The 14881-nt window shown below is 26.1% G+C and overlaps 1 protein-coding gene across 7 annotated transcripts in view; it reads left to right on the top strand.

The window, feature by feature from the left end:
- LOC107169317 (ring finger protein goliath) overlaps positions 1–14881 on the top strand; it is a 57699-nt gene that overhangs the window by 31863 nt on the left and 10955 nt on the right. For all 7 annotated transcript variants that reach the window (XR_016192009.1, XM_015519033.2, XM_015519032.2 and 4 more), the window contains 3 exons: positions 6977–7094; positions 8193–8264; positions 9295–9474. Coding sequence is in view for 6 of the 7 variants with exons in the window: in XM_015519033.2 (XP_015374519.1) it covers positions 6977–7094; positions 8193–8264; positions 9295–9474 (370 nt within the window). In the remaining variant the exon portion in view is untranslated. The remainder of the gene's footprint in view (positions 1–6976; positions 7095–8192; positions 8265–9294; positions 9475–14881) is intronic.

The raw sequence follows: 14881 nt of genomic DNA, 5'->3' as shown, positions 1-14881 counted from the left end.
ACCGGGATTCTAACCCGTTTTTCAGAAACCGAGTTCAATCCCTGCAATTTGCAATAGGTGGATTAACTAATTGTTAATTAGCCAACAATTAACTAACTATTAAAAACATTACATATATTGTGTCATTAATAGATCTTGTAATATTAAAAAAATGGTTTCTCAAGTACGGCCAACAAATTCATAAAAAATAACAGTGAGAATGCAAAGTCGTAAGGTCAGTAATATTCCGGAAGATCACGAACTAGTATGTATACTCATTTCACATTTGACGTACCCAATTATTTCTATGAATCAACTAACTGATCAGGTCCATTTTTTTCTGACCTTAAACTCCTATACAAAAAAATTTAAGCCTTAGGTTATAAAATCTATTATTTTAATTTCAGTACCTACATATTATAACTATTATAATCCAATCTCGTGTGGTTTTACTGCAGACATTCAGATTACAAAAGTGATTTGTAATCATCAATAAAAAAATGTGGAAGTAGGTACCTAAATTAAGATTGTTTTAATACTGAAATGTTACAATGAATAAACATGAATCAATATAACAATAGATTTGTGTAATGGGCTGAAAGAAAATTTGACTGTTTAATGTCAATAATACAATAGTAAATAGTACTTAATATATATCTTTATGTTTTATATAAAAATTTAAAATTAAAGACATTAAATTAAATTAAAATTAATACATTATTTTTTATTAATTAAATAATAATTTATTTGTTTATTCATATAATTAATACAAAACCATCAAAATACTAGACAATAGTCCCGTTATTGAGTCTTCGACTTAAATAGTAATAATACATAAAAATTTACAAAATTCATTCCAAATATTACAAAATTATGTTTTATCTACAATGTAGATTCTACATAAAAAAAGATATATTTTATAATTCATAAATTGTTTTTAAAGATTGCCCCTAGATTAATATCTGATTGTCTATCTGTAAGATTATAAATAACTTACATGCAATTTCTGATGTTTTAAGTGCATAACAAACTATTAAATCAATCATTATTATGATAACAAAACTGCCTCAGTATTTAATTTTATTTATTTATACATCAACATAATATTTAAAAAATTCAGTTGTACCTCGTTATTAATAAAACATATTTTTTTTAAATTTTAAAGATTGTACTTAGATCTACAAAATAGTTTTTGGCAAAAACATTTGAAATGCAATTTTTAGCTCATGAATTTATGGCACGGATTTATTGTATTATATTAGGTATGTATATTTTGATATATTTTTAAAATACAATTTTTTTACTTTTTTTATTTTGTTATACTTAATATACTCGTATAAAATTATCTTATAATTTTTATTCAAAATCAAAAAAACGTGATTTTATTGGTTTTTTAGTTTTAAATAATAACAATAATTTTTGTGTAAAAATATTATTTTATAATACTATTATCATTTTAGTATTTTTAATGTGTTGTTATATTTATTTCATTTCCATATCTATTAAAAAAAAAAAAATTAACACTGGATATTGTTTCGATTATACAATTGTTTCACTCTTTGCCATTGTTTGTTGTTTTTGTCATATTCTTTTGACCACAAAATTAAAAATATTTGATGTTAGCACGTATATGAAAATTATATCAACTTTAATCCGTAGTAAAAAATAAAAATTAAGCTTAATAAAAGACATAAAAAACTTAAGAAATTAATATGACCAATGGGTGGTAAACCTAATCTGGTAACATTAGATACTGATTCAGAAAGCGAATCATAGGTAATACTTACATTTTTAATAAATGTAGGTTAAAATCAAAAGCTGATTTTTTCAATTTCGATAACTTTTATTCAAATTATTTTTTAGTGTTTACGTTATCATATCGTCTCCCGTTCATCGTGTTAAACAGGTTTTAGAATATCATTTAAAATAATTTTATAAGTTAATATTTCTATATTGTCTGTTCAATTCATTAATTTCCATCGACGATCCTTACTAATAACTATGGTACTCATGAAAATTAACCTAACGAGAAAGTGATAGGTAGGTAATATAAAAATATTTTATATTTTAACGATTTATCATAACATTATTATACAATTAACTATTTAATTAAAAACAAAAGTTTAATAACATAAAGTCATCTTAGAATAGCATAAAATGGTGTTCAGTTAGTTTACTTTGAAATTTGATAACATAATCTCGGACTATGGTCCATTTTATGTAACCATACATACCTAACACATGCCTAAACGTAAAATATGACCATTGACCATGCTTAGAACACGTTTCTTTGTCATTGTTACCTAAAGGTTTCTATTTTGACATACTAATTTTTATTGGTCATTGGTCTTCGATAATAGTGCGTGGTCATTGCAATTATAGTTCAGTATTAGAAAGACAATGTCAAACACCGTCACATCTACTAATAATCGATTTAAATACTCAAACTTTAATTTTTAAATTTTTTAAATAATATGTATAAACTTAAATCATTATTGGTCTATTTAAATGAATATAATTATTTTAATTAAGCTCCTTATTGTTAAATTGCGTTCAAATCTAATAGGCAATAGCTATACTGCTAACAATTTAAAATGTAGGTATATACATTGACAATATAGTAATATAATATGTATATAATAATATCAAGATAAAATAATTTTATTTTTTAACTATTTATTCAAAATCCGGTTGAAAATATATTTTATTTATTAATATTAAACTATTAACATTAATTTTCTAATAAAATATTAATAAAAAAATAATACATCATAAACACAATATACTTACGTTATAATTTATAAGCCAACATATTTAATGCAAACCAAAAGAGCTTACGGTATAGTTACGAATTACTTAAACTATTAATCAAGTTTTTCAACAACGAATTGACAAATATTTAAATTTCAAAACCATTTTAGGTTATGAAATTATGTTAAATGTTAAATTGCAAAAATTAAAAATATTATTCAAACACTTAATTGTGTCATAAAAATGTGTATTTAATATTTGTATCTTTTACATTATGCAGAATCATAAATTTGAAATTTGTCTCAAATTTAATATTGAATTTTTATGAGATGGATCTAATAAATTTTTATTTTTATTTGTGTGTTAATTATTAGGTATCTACTGAAATTATTTAAGTATCCCTAAAGATTAAGTGTAGTTTATAATAATAAGTCCTCGATCCAGCAAGTTACATAGTGCAATATTAACATTATAAATGATGAACGCGTATCATTGTTTCTATTAAAAATGTAATATTTAATAATCATAGTTTATAGTTTATTCTAATATGTAATTAATTATATGCCATACACAAAATTAATACATGGTTAGGTTGAAAATACGAGTACTTCCAGAATAAAAGTCATTGTACCTCATAATATAGTTAGTAGTTATCTATTTAAATTAAAAAGTCCAATAGTTTGAACAACTTTCAAATATTCAAGATTTATAGTTCAAGTTTTAAAACTATAATGTTTTTACAATATCAATAATATTATTGTCAGTTTACAATTTGTTATGAAAGATATAAAACGATACTAATTATTATTGTCCACGCTTGATTATATAAGGCAGTTTAAAATTAATTATGCTTGTCGCGTTAAATGTGATGTACAAACATTTAGAAAAGAAAATAGACTACCTAAAGTAGGACACACAGATTTTTATCAAACAAGACATACCAATTTTAATAACCTTTTTAAAGTGCTAACATCGAACTCAATGTCAAATCTATAAAGTATTATTAAATAAATAACTTGGTTCTAATTTTTAATTTTTCTGATTTTATTTAATTTTCAATCTTTATTCAAGTTGATTTAATATTTTTTAAACTCTTTTTTAATTTATTTATAAAATTTTCAATTGTTATAAAACTTTAAAAAAGTTATAGGCTGTAAAAAAAATATTCATTTATCCAATTTAATTAACATTTTAATATAAATACTTATTTAAATATTGCGACTTACAAGGTTGTTATTCTTATAATTGTTACCTTATTGATAATTTTTATTTGGATTACTGTATGCGTTGATAAATGGACTTTAACAGGCTTTTATAGTTTAAATGGTAACAGTTGTCAATGTTGAAGTAATAATTAAAATATAATATTATTATTATTTAAATAAATTCGAAGTATCCTCATCCCAGCTTCTGGACTTAAATTCTCCGAAAAATGAACTTAATTAACAAAATAAAGAATAACAAAATTAATGATTTTTAGAATTCAAATAAACGATTCTTTTTGAAACACAGTACACTTTGGTATCAATATTCCGCGTTGGTTATCTGAATAATTGTATGAGAATTCCAAGTTCTAGACATATTATTATCGGTGAGTACCAATAATTCCTGATGCAATATTTATTCTTTTTTAACTATGCGAATAGCCATTGTTCAATATAACTATATATGTGTCTTATGTACCTAACAATATTTGGCTATGATATTTGATCAAATTATTAAACGATCTGTAATGGACTTATAATTTGTCAATGAACGCCGTACGGTACTGAGGTAGACATATTATAGTCACGATTGCCACCTCTCCGGGTTTCACAGGATAATACAGTTTTACATATCAATCTATGGTTTAAGGCGGGTAAGATCTTATTTTAGTCGAATTGAACTTGGGTTAAAAAAAAGGTAATGGATGAACTGTGCTCACGTAAAAATAGGTTATGATCAAACTGCAGTAGGGTAAGCAGATAATGTTCCAACTGCATTCAAATTTAAAAAGCTTCAACTCATTTCCCTTTTCCTGCTTACAGGCTTAGCACTAACAATGATTTTAATCATTAGTGTGGTTAAAAATTAGTTTTTGCAAACATAATATAATTTTATTATGCTAATATAATATACATATTACATATTGTAAAGTAAATGTGTAATATTTTTTTTTTTTAAATAATTTTATTAAATAATTAATATATTATACTTATAATTTACATTATAGTAATATACTGTGTACACAATTAAAAAGTAAAATAATAATAATTACATTTTAAGAAGAAAAGAAATTAGTGTTTTACAAACATATAAATTAACTTTATTTTTTAAATATTTTTTTCAATCCCCTTGTTTGAACCATAGTGCAATTCGACTATCCCAGCTACGGGTTCAGTGAATTGTCTCCGGGTGAAATAATGTTTTGGTCGTTGTAAAATAAGTACATTATATCATATGCCATAAGATTAGATAAAATGCGATTTATTGCGACTTGTTATACAATATACATACATTCAATTTGAACAGTAAACTACTAAAAAAAAAATGTGATTATATTAATATTTCTTTACATTTAATTTTCATTCCATACACTAAGCTATATCTTATAGTATTATATATATCACATTTGCATGCCTTTCCGATAACTTACAGCTATTAATTTAGTATTAAGTACTTCAACACAAATTTGTAACGACTGTGATAACAAAATGAATACCCCTTTGTACTACAATCTATTTTAATGATATTTAATTCAAAATATCACACAAGGAAATTGTAATACCTATTGTCTTTAATACAATCTAATGTTCGTTCATATAGTGGATTTGATCGTAATATAACATGCACACACACACACACACACATGACACATCTAGAGTCTTACATTCGTATTTATTCAAAACTTAATTCGGTAACTTATACTGAAAATATTTGAAATATTTAAAATTGTTAACATGTAACACATACCCCAAGGCATATGTATAAACGTTTAAACGAAATTCCTATAGGAAATAGCTAATAAATTCTAAAAACTAATTTATAAATACATTCAATCATATTATATTTTTGTGCATTGTGCGTGAATTAAAATATTTTTTTATGGAACATTAAACCTATTCATAACTCATAGTATAAACATCAGTGTATTAATAATATTACAAATTAATCACTAAAAACATATAAAATCAACTATACTCGTAGTAAATTACGACTTAGAATTTTGATGATGGTTGAAAATCGTAATCACCACCACACAGAATATGTGAAATAAAAGAAAGATCACAAAAAATATTTATACCTATATTGTCCGTTAAATAAAATCTGTGACCTCAGATGACAGGTTTAGTTGGTATTGATTTGTATCTAATTAACATAATAATAATACATTATTATCTCTAACTAGTGATATCTATGATCGAGTTATACTTGTATTAAATACTAAAGCCATGGTCTCTGGACTCCACACAATTCGTTTAAAAATATTAAATTAGCTATTTTTTTCACTTATTATGAATATATGAAAAAAAATATTAAATAACCAATTCATTTCTCCTAATTTTAAAATTTTTCATACAAATGTATAATTATTTTAATTCTAAATAACATTTTTAAAATCGCATTAAATTATTCTTTGAATTGATAACACATGGATTGCATGATTCATATAATCATAATATTACATATGTTTCAAAATTTAATTAATTCTTTGGTAAGTATGATTTTTCCTTTTAACTTTATAATTTTAAATTCAAATCTTATACATATATATTTATCAATAGCACAAATAACGATTTCAAATGAGAATTATAAGCACACATTTTACATTAATACTCAATAATAATTTGATGAATTAAAACAAAATTCCTTTGTATTCATAATAACACATTTAAATTTTGAATATTTCCATGCGAAAAATAACTGTAAAACTATACTAACTTACCTATATTTTTATCAAATAATTTAAAATTTCAAACTAATTTCAAATAATAATCTATAATCTATATAATAATGTAATTAATTCACAATTCATTATTGTATAATAGTTAACTAGGTAGTAATGCCTCATTTACACGGTCTAGTTGTTAAAACATTTGAATGATATTTTAAGTTGTATGACTTGGTTTAAATAAAACCTTTTATATTAAAAACGATATATCATGAATTAATGAGTTACTATGTTTATTCGTGAATATTGTAAACTAAATAAAATTTATTACCTAATCATTGTTAGTAAATATAAAATTTGGTATTTATTTTTCAGGACTTCCGTATTATTTGTAAGCATATCATTCATAGTGCTTATGGTCATATCTTTGGCATGGCTTGTATTCTACTACATACAAAGGTTCCGGTATATACACGCTAAAGACCAATTATCGGTAAGTTCATCACTAAAATAAAATATAAATATATGATATTTAAACTTTTATAACCCTTAATTAAAAAAAACGTATTATTTGAGTACAATTGACTTACTGAAACAGCTAGGAATGCTACATATTTTGTGTTTCGGTAAATTAAATCAATGATAAATCATAAATTTAGAACTATTTTGGACGTAAAAACACTTGCTTGAACCTTTCTCGATTTCTTTTAAACTTTGTAACTTTTTTTACGCTTAGATAAACAGCCAAATAACAAATTGATTCGACTTTCAATTGATAGATAGTTAAGGACTTATCAACAAATAGTTGAGATTACTTAACTTGAAACTTTAAAGGACTGTTTTTACCCTATAATTCTAAAGTTTACGAAAAAAAAATTAAATCCATTGTTATGAAACTAGCTTATATAATCTTCGCTTCATTAAGAATCTAAAAAGTAAAATTATAATAATATTCAATGATCAATAATTACCAGTGTTTACGTTTAGGAGAAAATGTTTTTCAAACTAAAACAAACATTGTGCAATTGCAATATGACGTATATTGTTAGACGCAGGTACTAACGCATGCGTATATATTATAATGATGTGTCATGTATATATTATTGTATGAGAGTAAAAAAAAATAATGTTGAGTATCTACGAAAACGAAACAAACCTATATGTACCGAGAAATGAGGAAGTGAAAGTGGAAGTAGCAGGTACATTAAATGCATATTATACCCGATTGACCAATGTATAAATTATATTATGTATATATTATTATATATTATATGAATGCGTTGTTCAGACTACAGAAGACATGAGTGAGAATATACGTCCACCGTCCACCATAAGGCTAACTAATAGATATGAAAAAAGTGTTAAAATGAATACAATTTTATAGTTGATTAAATAACAATAACAATCATTATTTATACAATGAACATTCGACCTGTTCTATTTACCATCGTATTTTATTGTATGTCATGAACGGCGATAAACAAAAATCAAAAATAAACTTTACAAGCATTTAGCTGAGTTATATACACTATATATTAGTATCCACTAATAAAAAATAATCATGTACCTATGTCTGTGTTTTAATTTTTAGAGACGATTATGCAACGCAGCCAAAAAAGCGTTGTCCAAGATACCTACCAAGCACATCAAAATGGATGACAAGGTAAAGTTAAGTAAATTCACGTAAACTATTTACGCGTCCAGTTAGCTAAGATAATATTAGCACATATATTTATTTAACCATTAGATTTCTGGAACGAATTATGTAAATAATTTCAATATTTTGCCAATAAAACTAATATTTACGTATATACTTAGACAATAGACAACTTGTGAAATGTACCTAACACCGTGTCTAGATAACAATATTCAATAAATATTGAAATATGTCCTGTAGGCTGTAGATCTACGTCTAACATACCTATATTTATTTGTATACTATTATAGTCTATATGTAAATTGCAAATGCTTCGGTGAAAACGTATGACTTAAAATGGATTATTACAATGTAAATCTATATAAATTATGAAAGCAAGCTCGAGAGAAGAAGAATACAAATATCAGTTAAATATAAATATTTTGATTGTTGAGCTACTAATATCATAAATTATGATTCATAATTTATCAATTATCAAATTGCTAGTATAAAAACTTTACAGCCAATAAATTTGGCTTCATTAACAAATAAAAATTACATTTTTAAATATTAATTGATATAATATTAATTTTTATATCGCGTTATAACTCATAATGTTTTAAAACTATTCATTTAAATTTTATTTACAAAATAGTTATACCTATATTATATGTGGCAGTATAATAGTAAATATACTATAAATATAAGATATAGATAAGTATGAAGTTGCAAAAATCCATTTGAAGAGCACCATAAAAGTACATGTTTAATATTCTTAAAGCTCTGCAACATATATCATACTGTAAGGTGTTAAATTAAATTGTTATATTGCATTACTCGTTAACTGTAATGTTAAACGATAGTTAAATAATAGATAATACATAAAAAAAAAACCTGAATCGACGAACTAAAGACTAAAAAAAAATAGTTTCAACAAATGTATTTTGAAATAAGGTGAGGCATTGTATAACCTTTTATGAACCCTTTTTTGTATATTGTATGTGAATTTTTAAATTAATTATGAAATAATGTTACTGAATTACTCATCGTTTTACAGGAGATCGTTGGTGATGGGGACTGTTGTGCAGTGTGTATTGAACCATACAAACCGTCCGAGGTAGTTCGAATACTACCATGCCGACATGAATTCCACAAAAGCTGTGTAGATCCTTGGCTGTTAGAGCACCGAACTTGCCCAATGTGCAAAATGGACATACTAAAGCACTATGGGTTCTTGGTGAGTAGCTATAAAAATGCAGATTACAGTCTATATTTAAAATGTAATTCCTAACAGTACAAAATATAGTAATAGAAAATATATTATATATACAGCGTAGTGATGTACGAATATAGATTTTTCTATACTATTTAGTATTCTAATCAAAGTAAATCAAAGTTTAAATGAAAATTATGTTTATTATCTAAAAATTTGAATTAAAATACTACAAAATGTACACTGTATCTACCTACTTATTTAAAACGCGTGTAACTGATTTTTTTTTTAATTATTAATGTTATTGTGTCAATACACCGAGTATTTTTACAAAGTCATAAATTTACAAATTTTGATTATATGTTTACATAGTAATATAGTATTTACAATTTTCAATTTTTTACAATTTTTACTAATTTTTGGATAATTATATGTCCAGATCCGTGTCTGAATCTGAGGTGTCTTCTTTGGGTGAGAGTAGTATATCCTGTGGTAGCCGTGGTTTTAATCTTAGGTTGACGCGGATCTTCTGCCGATTTTATAGTGATGTGCTCCGTCAGCTTTGTGAAGTTAACTGAATTTTGAGTACACTCCTACGTGACCGATTTCACAAATAATATAATATACCTATTTAACGTTTCAGTGATCAATAAGTGTTAAAATATTTTTCTCTCCGTGTGCACTGTGAAACCACGATATTATTTTTTTTTTTTTTTTTTTTTTATTAAACAACTATCCGCGGCGTCTATGGCCATTGGATGTAACAGTACATTATATATTAGTATATTTACATATTACATTAATATTTAAAAAGATATACAAAGTGATTTAGTATTTAAAACAAGACAAAGTAGTAGTAATTAGGAGTTAAATGAATAGTATTATTTACAATTTACAGTTTGTTTATAAGATTCGTTTGTCTGAGAAATAGTATGATCTTGTGTATATTGTTGGGGTCCGGGTTGAGTGCTTCAGCAAGGTGGTTGGATATTTGATATAGCCTTCTTTCTTTGTCGTATATTCTGCATTCGGTTAAGATATGTTTTACAGTAAGTAGTGTTCCGCAACATGTGCAAACTGGGGGGTCTTCCTTCTTCATTAAGTGGGAGTGTGTAAGGTGTGTGTGGCCAATTCTGAGACGGTTTATAGAGGTCTCGTGTTTTCTTGAGATGTTATCTGGAGAAGGATACGGTAAGGCGGATCTCTTGATTTCGTTCAGTTTGGTTGACATTTCATTCCATTCCTTTTGACGCTGAAGTAATGTATCATTTTCGATGACCCTCTTTATGTCGTTGAGAGAGAAAATGGGTAGGTTGATAGAATTTGGGGAAGTGTGAGCGAGTTTGGCGGCTGTGTCTGCAAGTTCGTTGCCGTCTATGTTACAGTGGCCAGGAATCCAAGAGTATGTGATGTTTTTGTCCTGTTGTTTTGCTATGTAGTGGGTGTTTTGAATTTTTCTAACGATATCAGAAGGGGAATACAGATTTTGGAGGCTGGTAAGAGCTGAGAGGGAGTCACTAAATATTGTAATATTGTTGTCGTTTATTTCAGATATGGTGAACTCGATAGCTTTAAGAATCGCCAGGGCTTCTGCTGTATAAATAGAGCATTTGTCTGAGAGTTTCCATTGTAATGTAGTTTCATCGCATATGATAGCCATCCCAACTCGTCCTTCGATGATGGAGGCATCTGTATATATATGGGTTTGTGGGTGGGCGCGTGAGCAAAAGTCTCTGAAAGCATTCTTGAAAATGTGGGGACAGGTTGAGTTTTTAGGGAATTGATGTAGGTCAATGTTAATATTCATGCTGAACTGCCATGGGGGGCATAGGGATTTTTCATATGGGATTATATTTTCGAGGTCGTATTTTATATAAGTGTGATTGAATGTATGTTTAGGGTGGTGAATTTGATTTTGGGGGGATCTTGATATTCTTGCTGCTAATTTGTGGGTTTGTTCTCTCCAGCGTACTTCTAGGGATGGAATTCCAGCAATGTTTAAGATGCTTTTGATGGGGCTAGAACGGAAGGCTCCAATGGAGAGTCGGATTCCCGAGTTGTGGATAGTCTCCAGTATTTTAAGTTTGGTGTGTTTCGCTGATGAGAAGATTGGAGCGCCGTAATCAAGTTTCGATAGTATGAATGCTTTGTGTATTTTAAGGAGGGTTTGAGATTTGGCTCCCCATGAGGTATGAGCTAGAGTTTTTATGATGTTCAATCTTGGCGTGGTAATGTTCTTGAGATTAAGAATATGGGGGATCCATGAAGCTTTATGATCAAAAATGATGCCCAGTATTTTAACATTGGGTTGGTTTTCTACGACTTGGTTTGATATTATTTTATATTTACTATTTTATGCTATTATTTAAAATTATTCATGCACGTAACACGCTCAAAGATAATTTTTCCTTGCTCGTGCAACCAAGTAGGTATATATTACATATGTTATATGGTTTGTTTATATAATATGATCACTCATAAAATATATATATAAAACATATACATTATACAAATTATACTTTTATGTTGTATGTAAGTATATAGTTGTATAGAGTTCTGATATATAAACCAATATGATTTAAAGGGCACCAAACAGAATCCGTAATAATTACGATTATATTTTTGACTTCACGTACGATTTCATGTCAGACGCCACCAAAGAAACTTTTAAAACAAAAATACGCCATAAAGGAGAATAAAGTTAAAAAAAATTCACGGTTTGATACGAAGACACATTATTATCGGACTTATATTATTTTTATAACCATATACGCTATATTACAAATATAATACTCGTAAATAGGTAATATGTATAATATTGTAGGTATATATACTATATACGTATATTAGGCAGATACTCGGTAGATACCTATAAATTATAATATGTACTTTTACAATATATTCATAATTTATATACATAAAATATCTACATATTTACGATTTTCTAGTTCCTACACTATATAGGTACGTAAAATCAAAAATCATGCTTGACGATTTCCATATCTATCAAATTCATTACTCTGTAGTCTGCATGTTATAGGTACTCTGCATAGTTAGTATTGATGATCACTTCTATAAAATATACAGATCATTACACTGAAAATGAGTGAATAATAATTTTTCTTTTTAGGGTAAAACAACAATGTGATCAAACATTAACGGTAACCACAAATTTTTAATAGGTTATAAATGTACAATTGTATTAAAACAAGTTTCAAGTCGGTGTTATTAAATAAACGGTTACAACATGCCACCATCACCATCATTTGTCTTGGGTGTATGTCATACGTTGATGATGAGGATGGGTGTATCACGATCCTCCCGCATATTTTGCCATATACCTATATGCTGCAGACATACATTTTGAAATAAAATTATGTTACATGAATAAATTACCCAATATTCTAAAAGATGAGTTCATTATTGTTTTTATAGTATAAGGTACAAAATATAACTAATTTTAAATACATTTACATCGTCATTATTGTAATTATACACGTTATACCTGTGTTTTGATACTTGAATAACACCAGAATTCAATAACGGTCGCACATCCTACATAATATCATTAATTACTATAAAATATAACATTCAATCTTAAAATTGTATTGATAAGATTAAAATATAATAAATTATTATTTGTATCATATTATTTTTTATATTATCATATTAATTAAGGATGTAGGTTCACATATTTAATGACCTAAGATAACTTTGAAATATTCCCTAAAACTAATGCAATAATAACAAGTTAATAAACGCATATAAATATATCGAAGAGGATGAAAGGCGATTATAGATTAAATAACGTGATAACATGAAAAATTAGGCTCAATGCTAATGAATGTGAATATAATTTGTGCTTAATATTTAATGCAAACCATTTCACTTAAAATATTTAAGTCTCCTGAAAAAACTTATTTCCTCGTGTAATTTCTTTATGATGCTTAATATAATATTTAGAATCATAGAAGTATATATTATATGGCAATAATTTTAATATTTTAAGATCATATTTTATGAATAACGATTATGAATTAAACTGAATTTATTATTAGTATTTATTAGATACATGCTATTTTAAACGTTTTTAAAACTTGCTAGTACTCATAAAAATAAAATTCACTGGTTATAAATTTAAAAATGTATTAAATATAATACCAAAAATATATTCATGAATATGATATGAGTATATTAGTAACCTTGTACCTATATTAATTATTTTCTTACCGAGCTTTTTGTTAAACTAAAAATTATAGTCATACAGTTTTAATAAATTGAAATTGTAAAACTTTGAAACGGCCATAAAAATAAAAGCCTTGATGTCTTAATGTAGGTATAGGATACATTGTGAATTATTATTACCTATTAATAAATATAGGTATATATATATATCTTATTCATTTATTTGAAAGCTGTTTTTACTGGTAAGTTAAATTCCCCAAAAAACAAACCCATACTTACCAAAATGTCTTCAATAGTTTTCGAAAATTATTTTTAGTTTTTTCATAAATTTAAAATACGACACAAAATATTCAAATTTATCCCTAAAACATTTATCTATATGATATTTTTTAATTACATAAAACATTTGGTGCTTTATTTTCACTGCCCGTAATTTTAACTCATTGCGGAATACGATTTGCTCTTTTGGAGAAAATTGAAAAAAATTAAAATAGAATATTATTTGAAATGGCATAGATATACCTACTACCGATCACCGCCTATTTTTTATAAGAATGTAAAAACAATTCACGTCAAAAATGTTTGTTACATAATAACCTTATATTTAATTAGTACCTATCTAAATTTTACAATATTAATTTCACATAATATTTAAAATCGATAAATTAATAAGAAATTTAAAAAAAATATTTTACTACAAACCGAGGATGTTCCCTAACATAAATTGAACTTATGGACTGTATTATTCTGTATTATATTATGTGAATGAGGTGTTATGCATTTACGCATGTAGAGTTCGAAGGAAAACAAGTCGCAACCGTTAAAGTGAAGGTTGATTTTGTTGTGTTGACGATTCCTTTCGTCGGCACAAATAACATCATATTATTCGGATAATCTGCGAACCTTGGCATTCGTATAATAATATAATATATTGTACGTGTACCTATATGTATAGTATGTGATAGGGAAATAAATACCTCAGCAATTTCGGTAAACGATAGTACATACATGATGACAAATGACTGGTGTAATTGTAAAACAATAATATTCTAATTTGGAGTGAAAATAAAAATTGTGGATCGTGGTTTTAGCATTTAATGCAATTAAATATTCTTTCTATGAATAAATAGGGTATTGGGTATACTGTATATATCCTTTATACAATGTACAAGTACATGAAAATATAAATTCTGTATTCTTAATTAGTAGTGACGTTGATCATCGAAAAATCTGTGCGAGTAGAAAT

This window comes from Diuraphis noxia, unplaced genomic scaffold, assembly GCF_037042655.1.
Source record: "Diuraphis noxia isolate RWA-SAM2 unplaced genomic scaffold, SU_Dnox_SAM2 contig0005, whole genome shotgun sequence".
In the NCBI taxonomy this organism is placed as follows: domain Eukaryota; kingdom Metazoa; phylum Arthropoda; class Insecta; order Hemiptera; family Aphididae; genus Diuraphis; species Diuraphis noxia.
The sequence above is the reverse complement of the archived record's forward strand: the minus strand, read 5'-3'. Positions and strand labels throughout refer to the sequence as shown.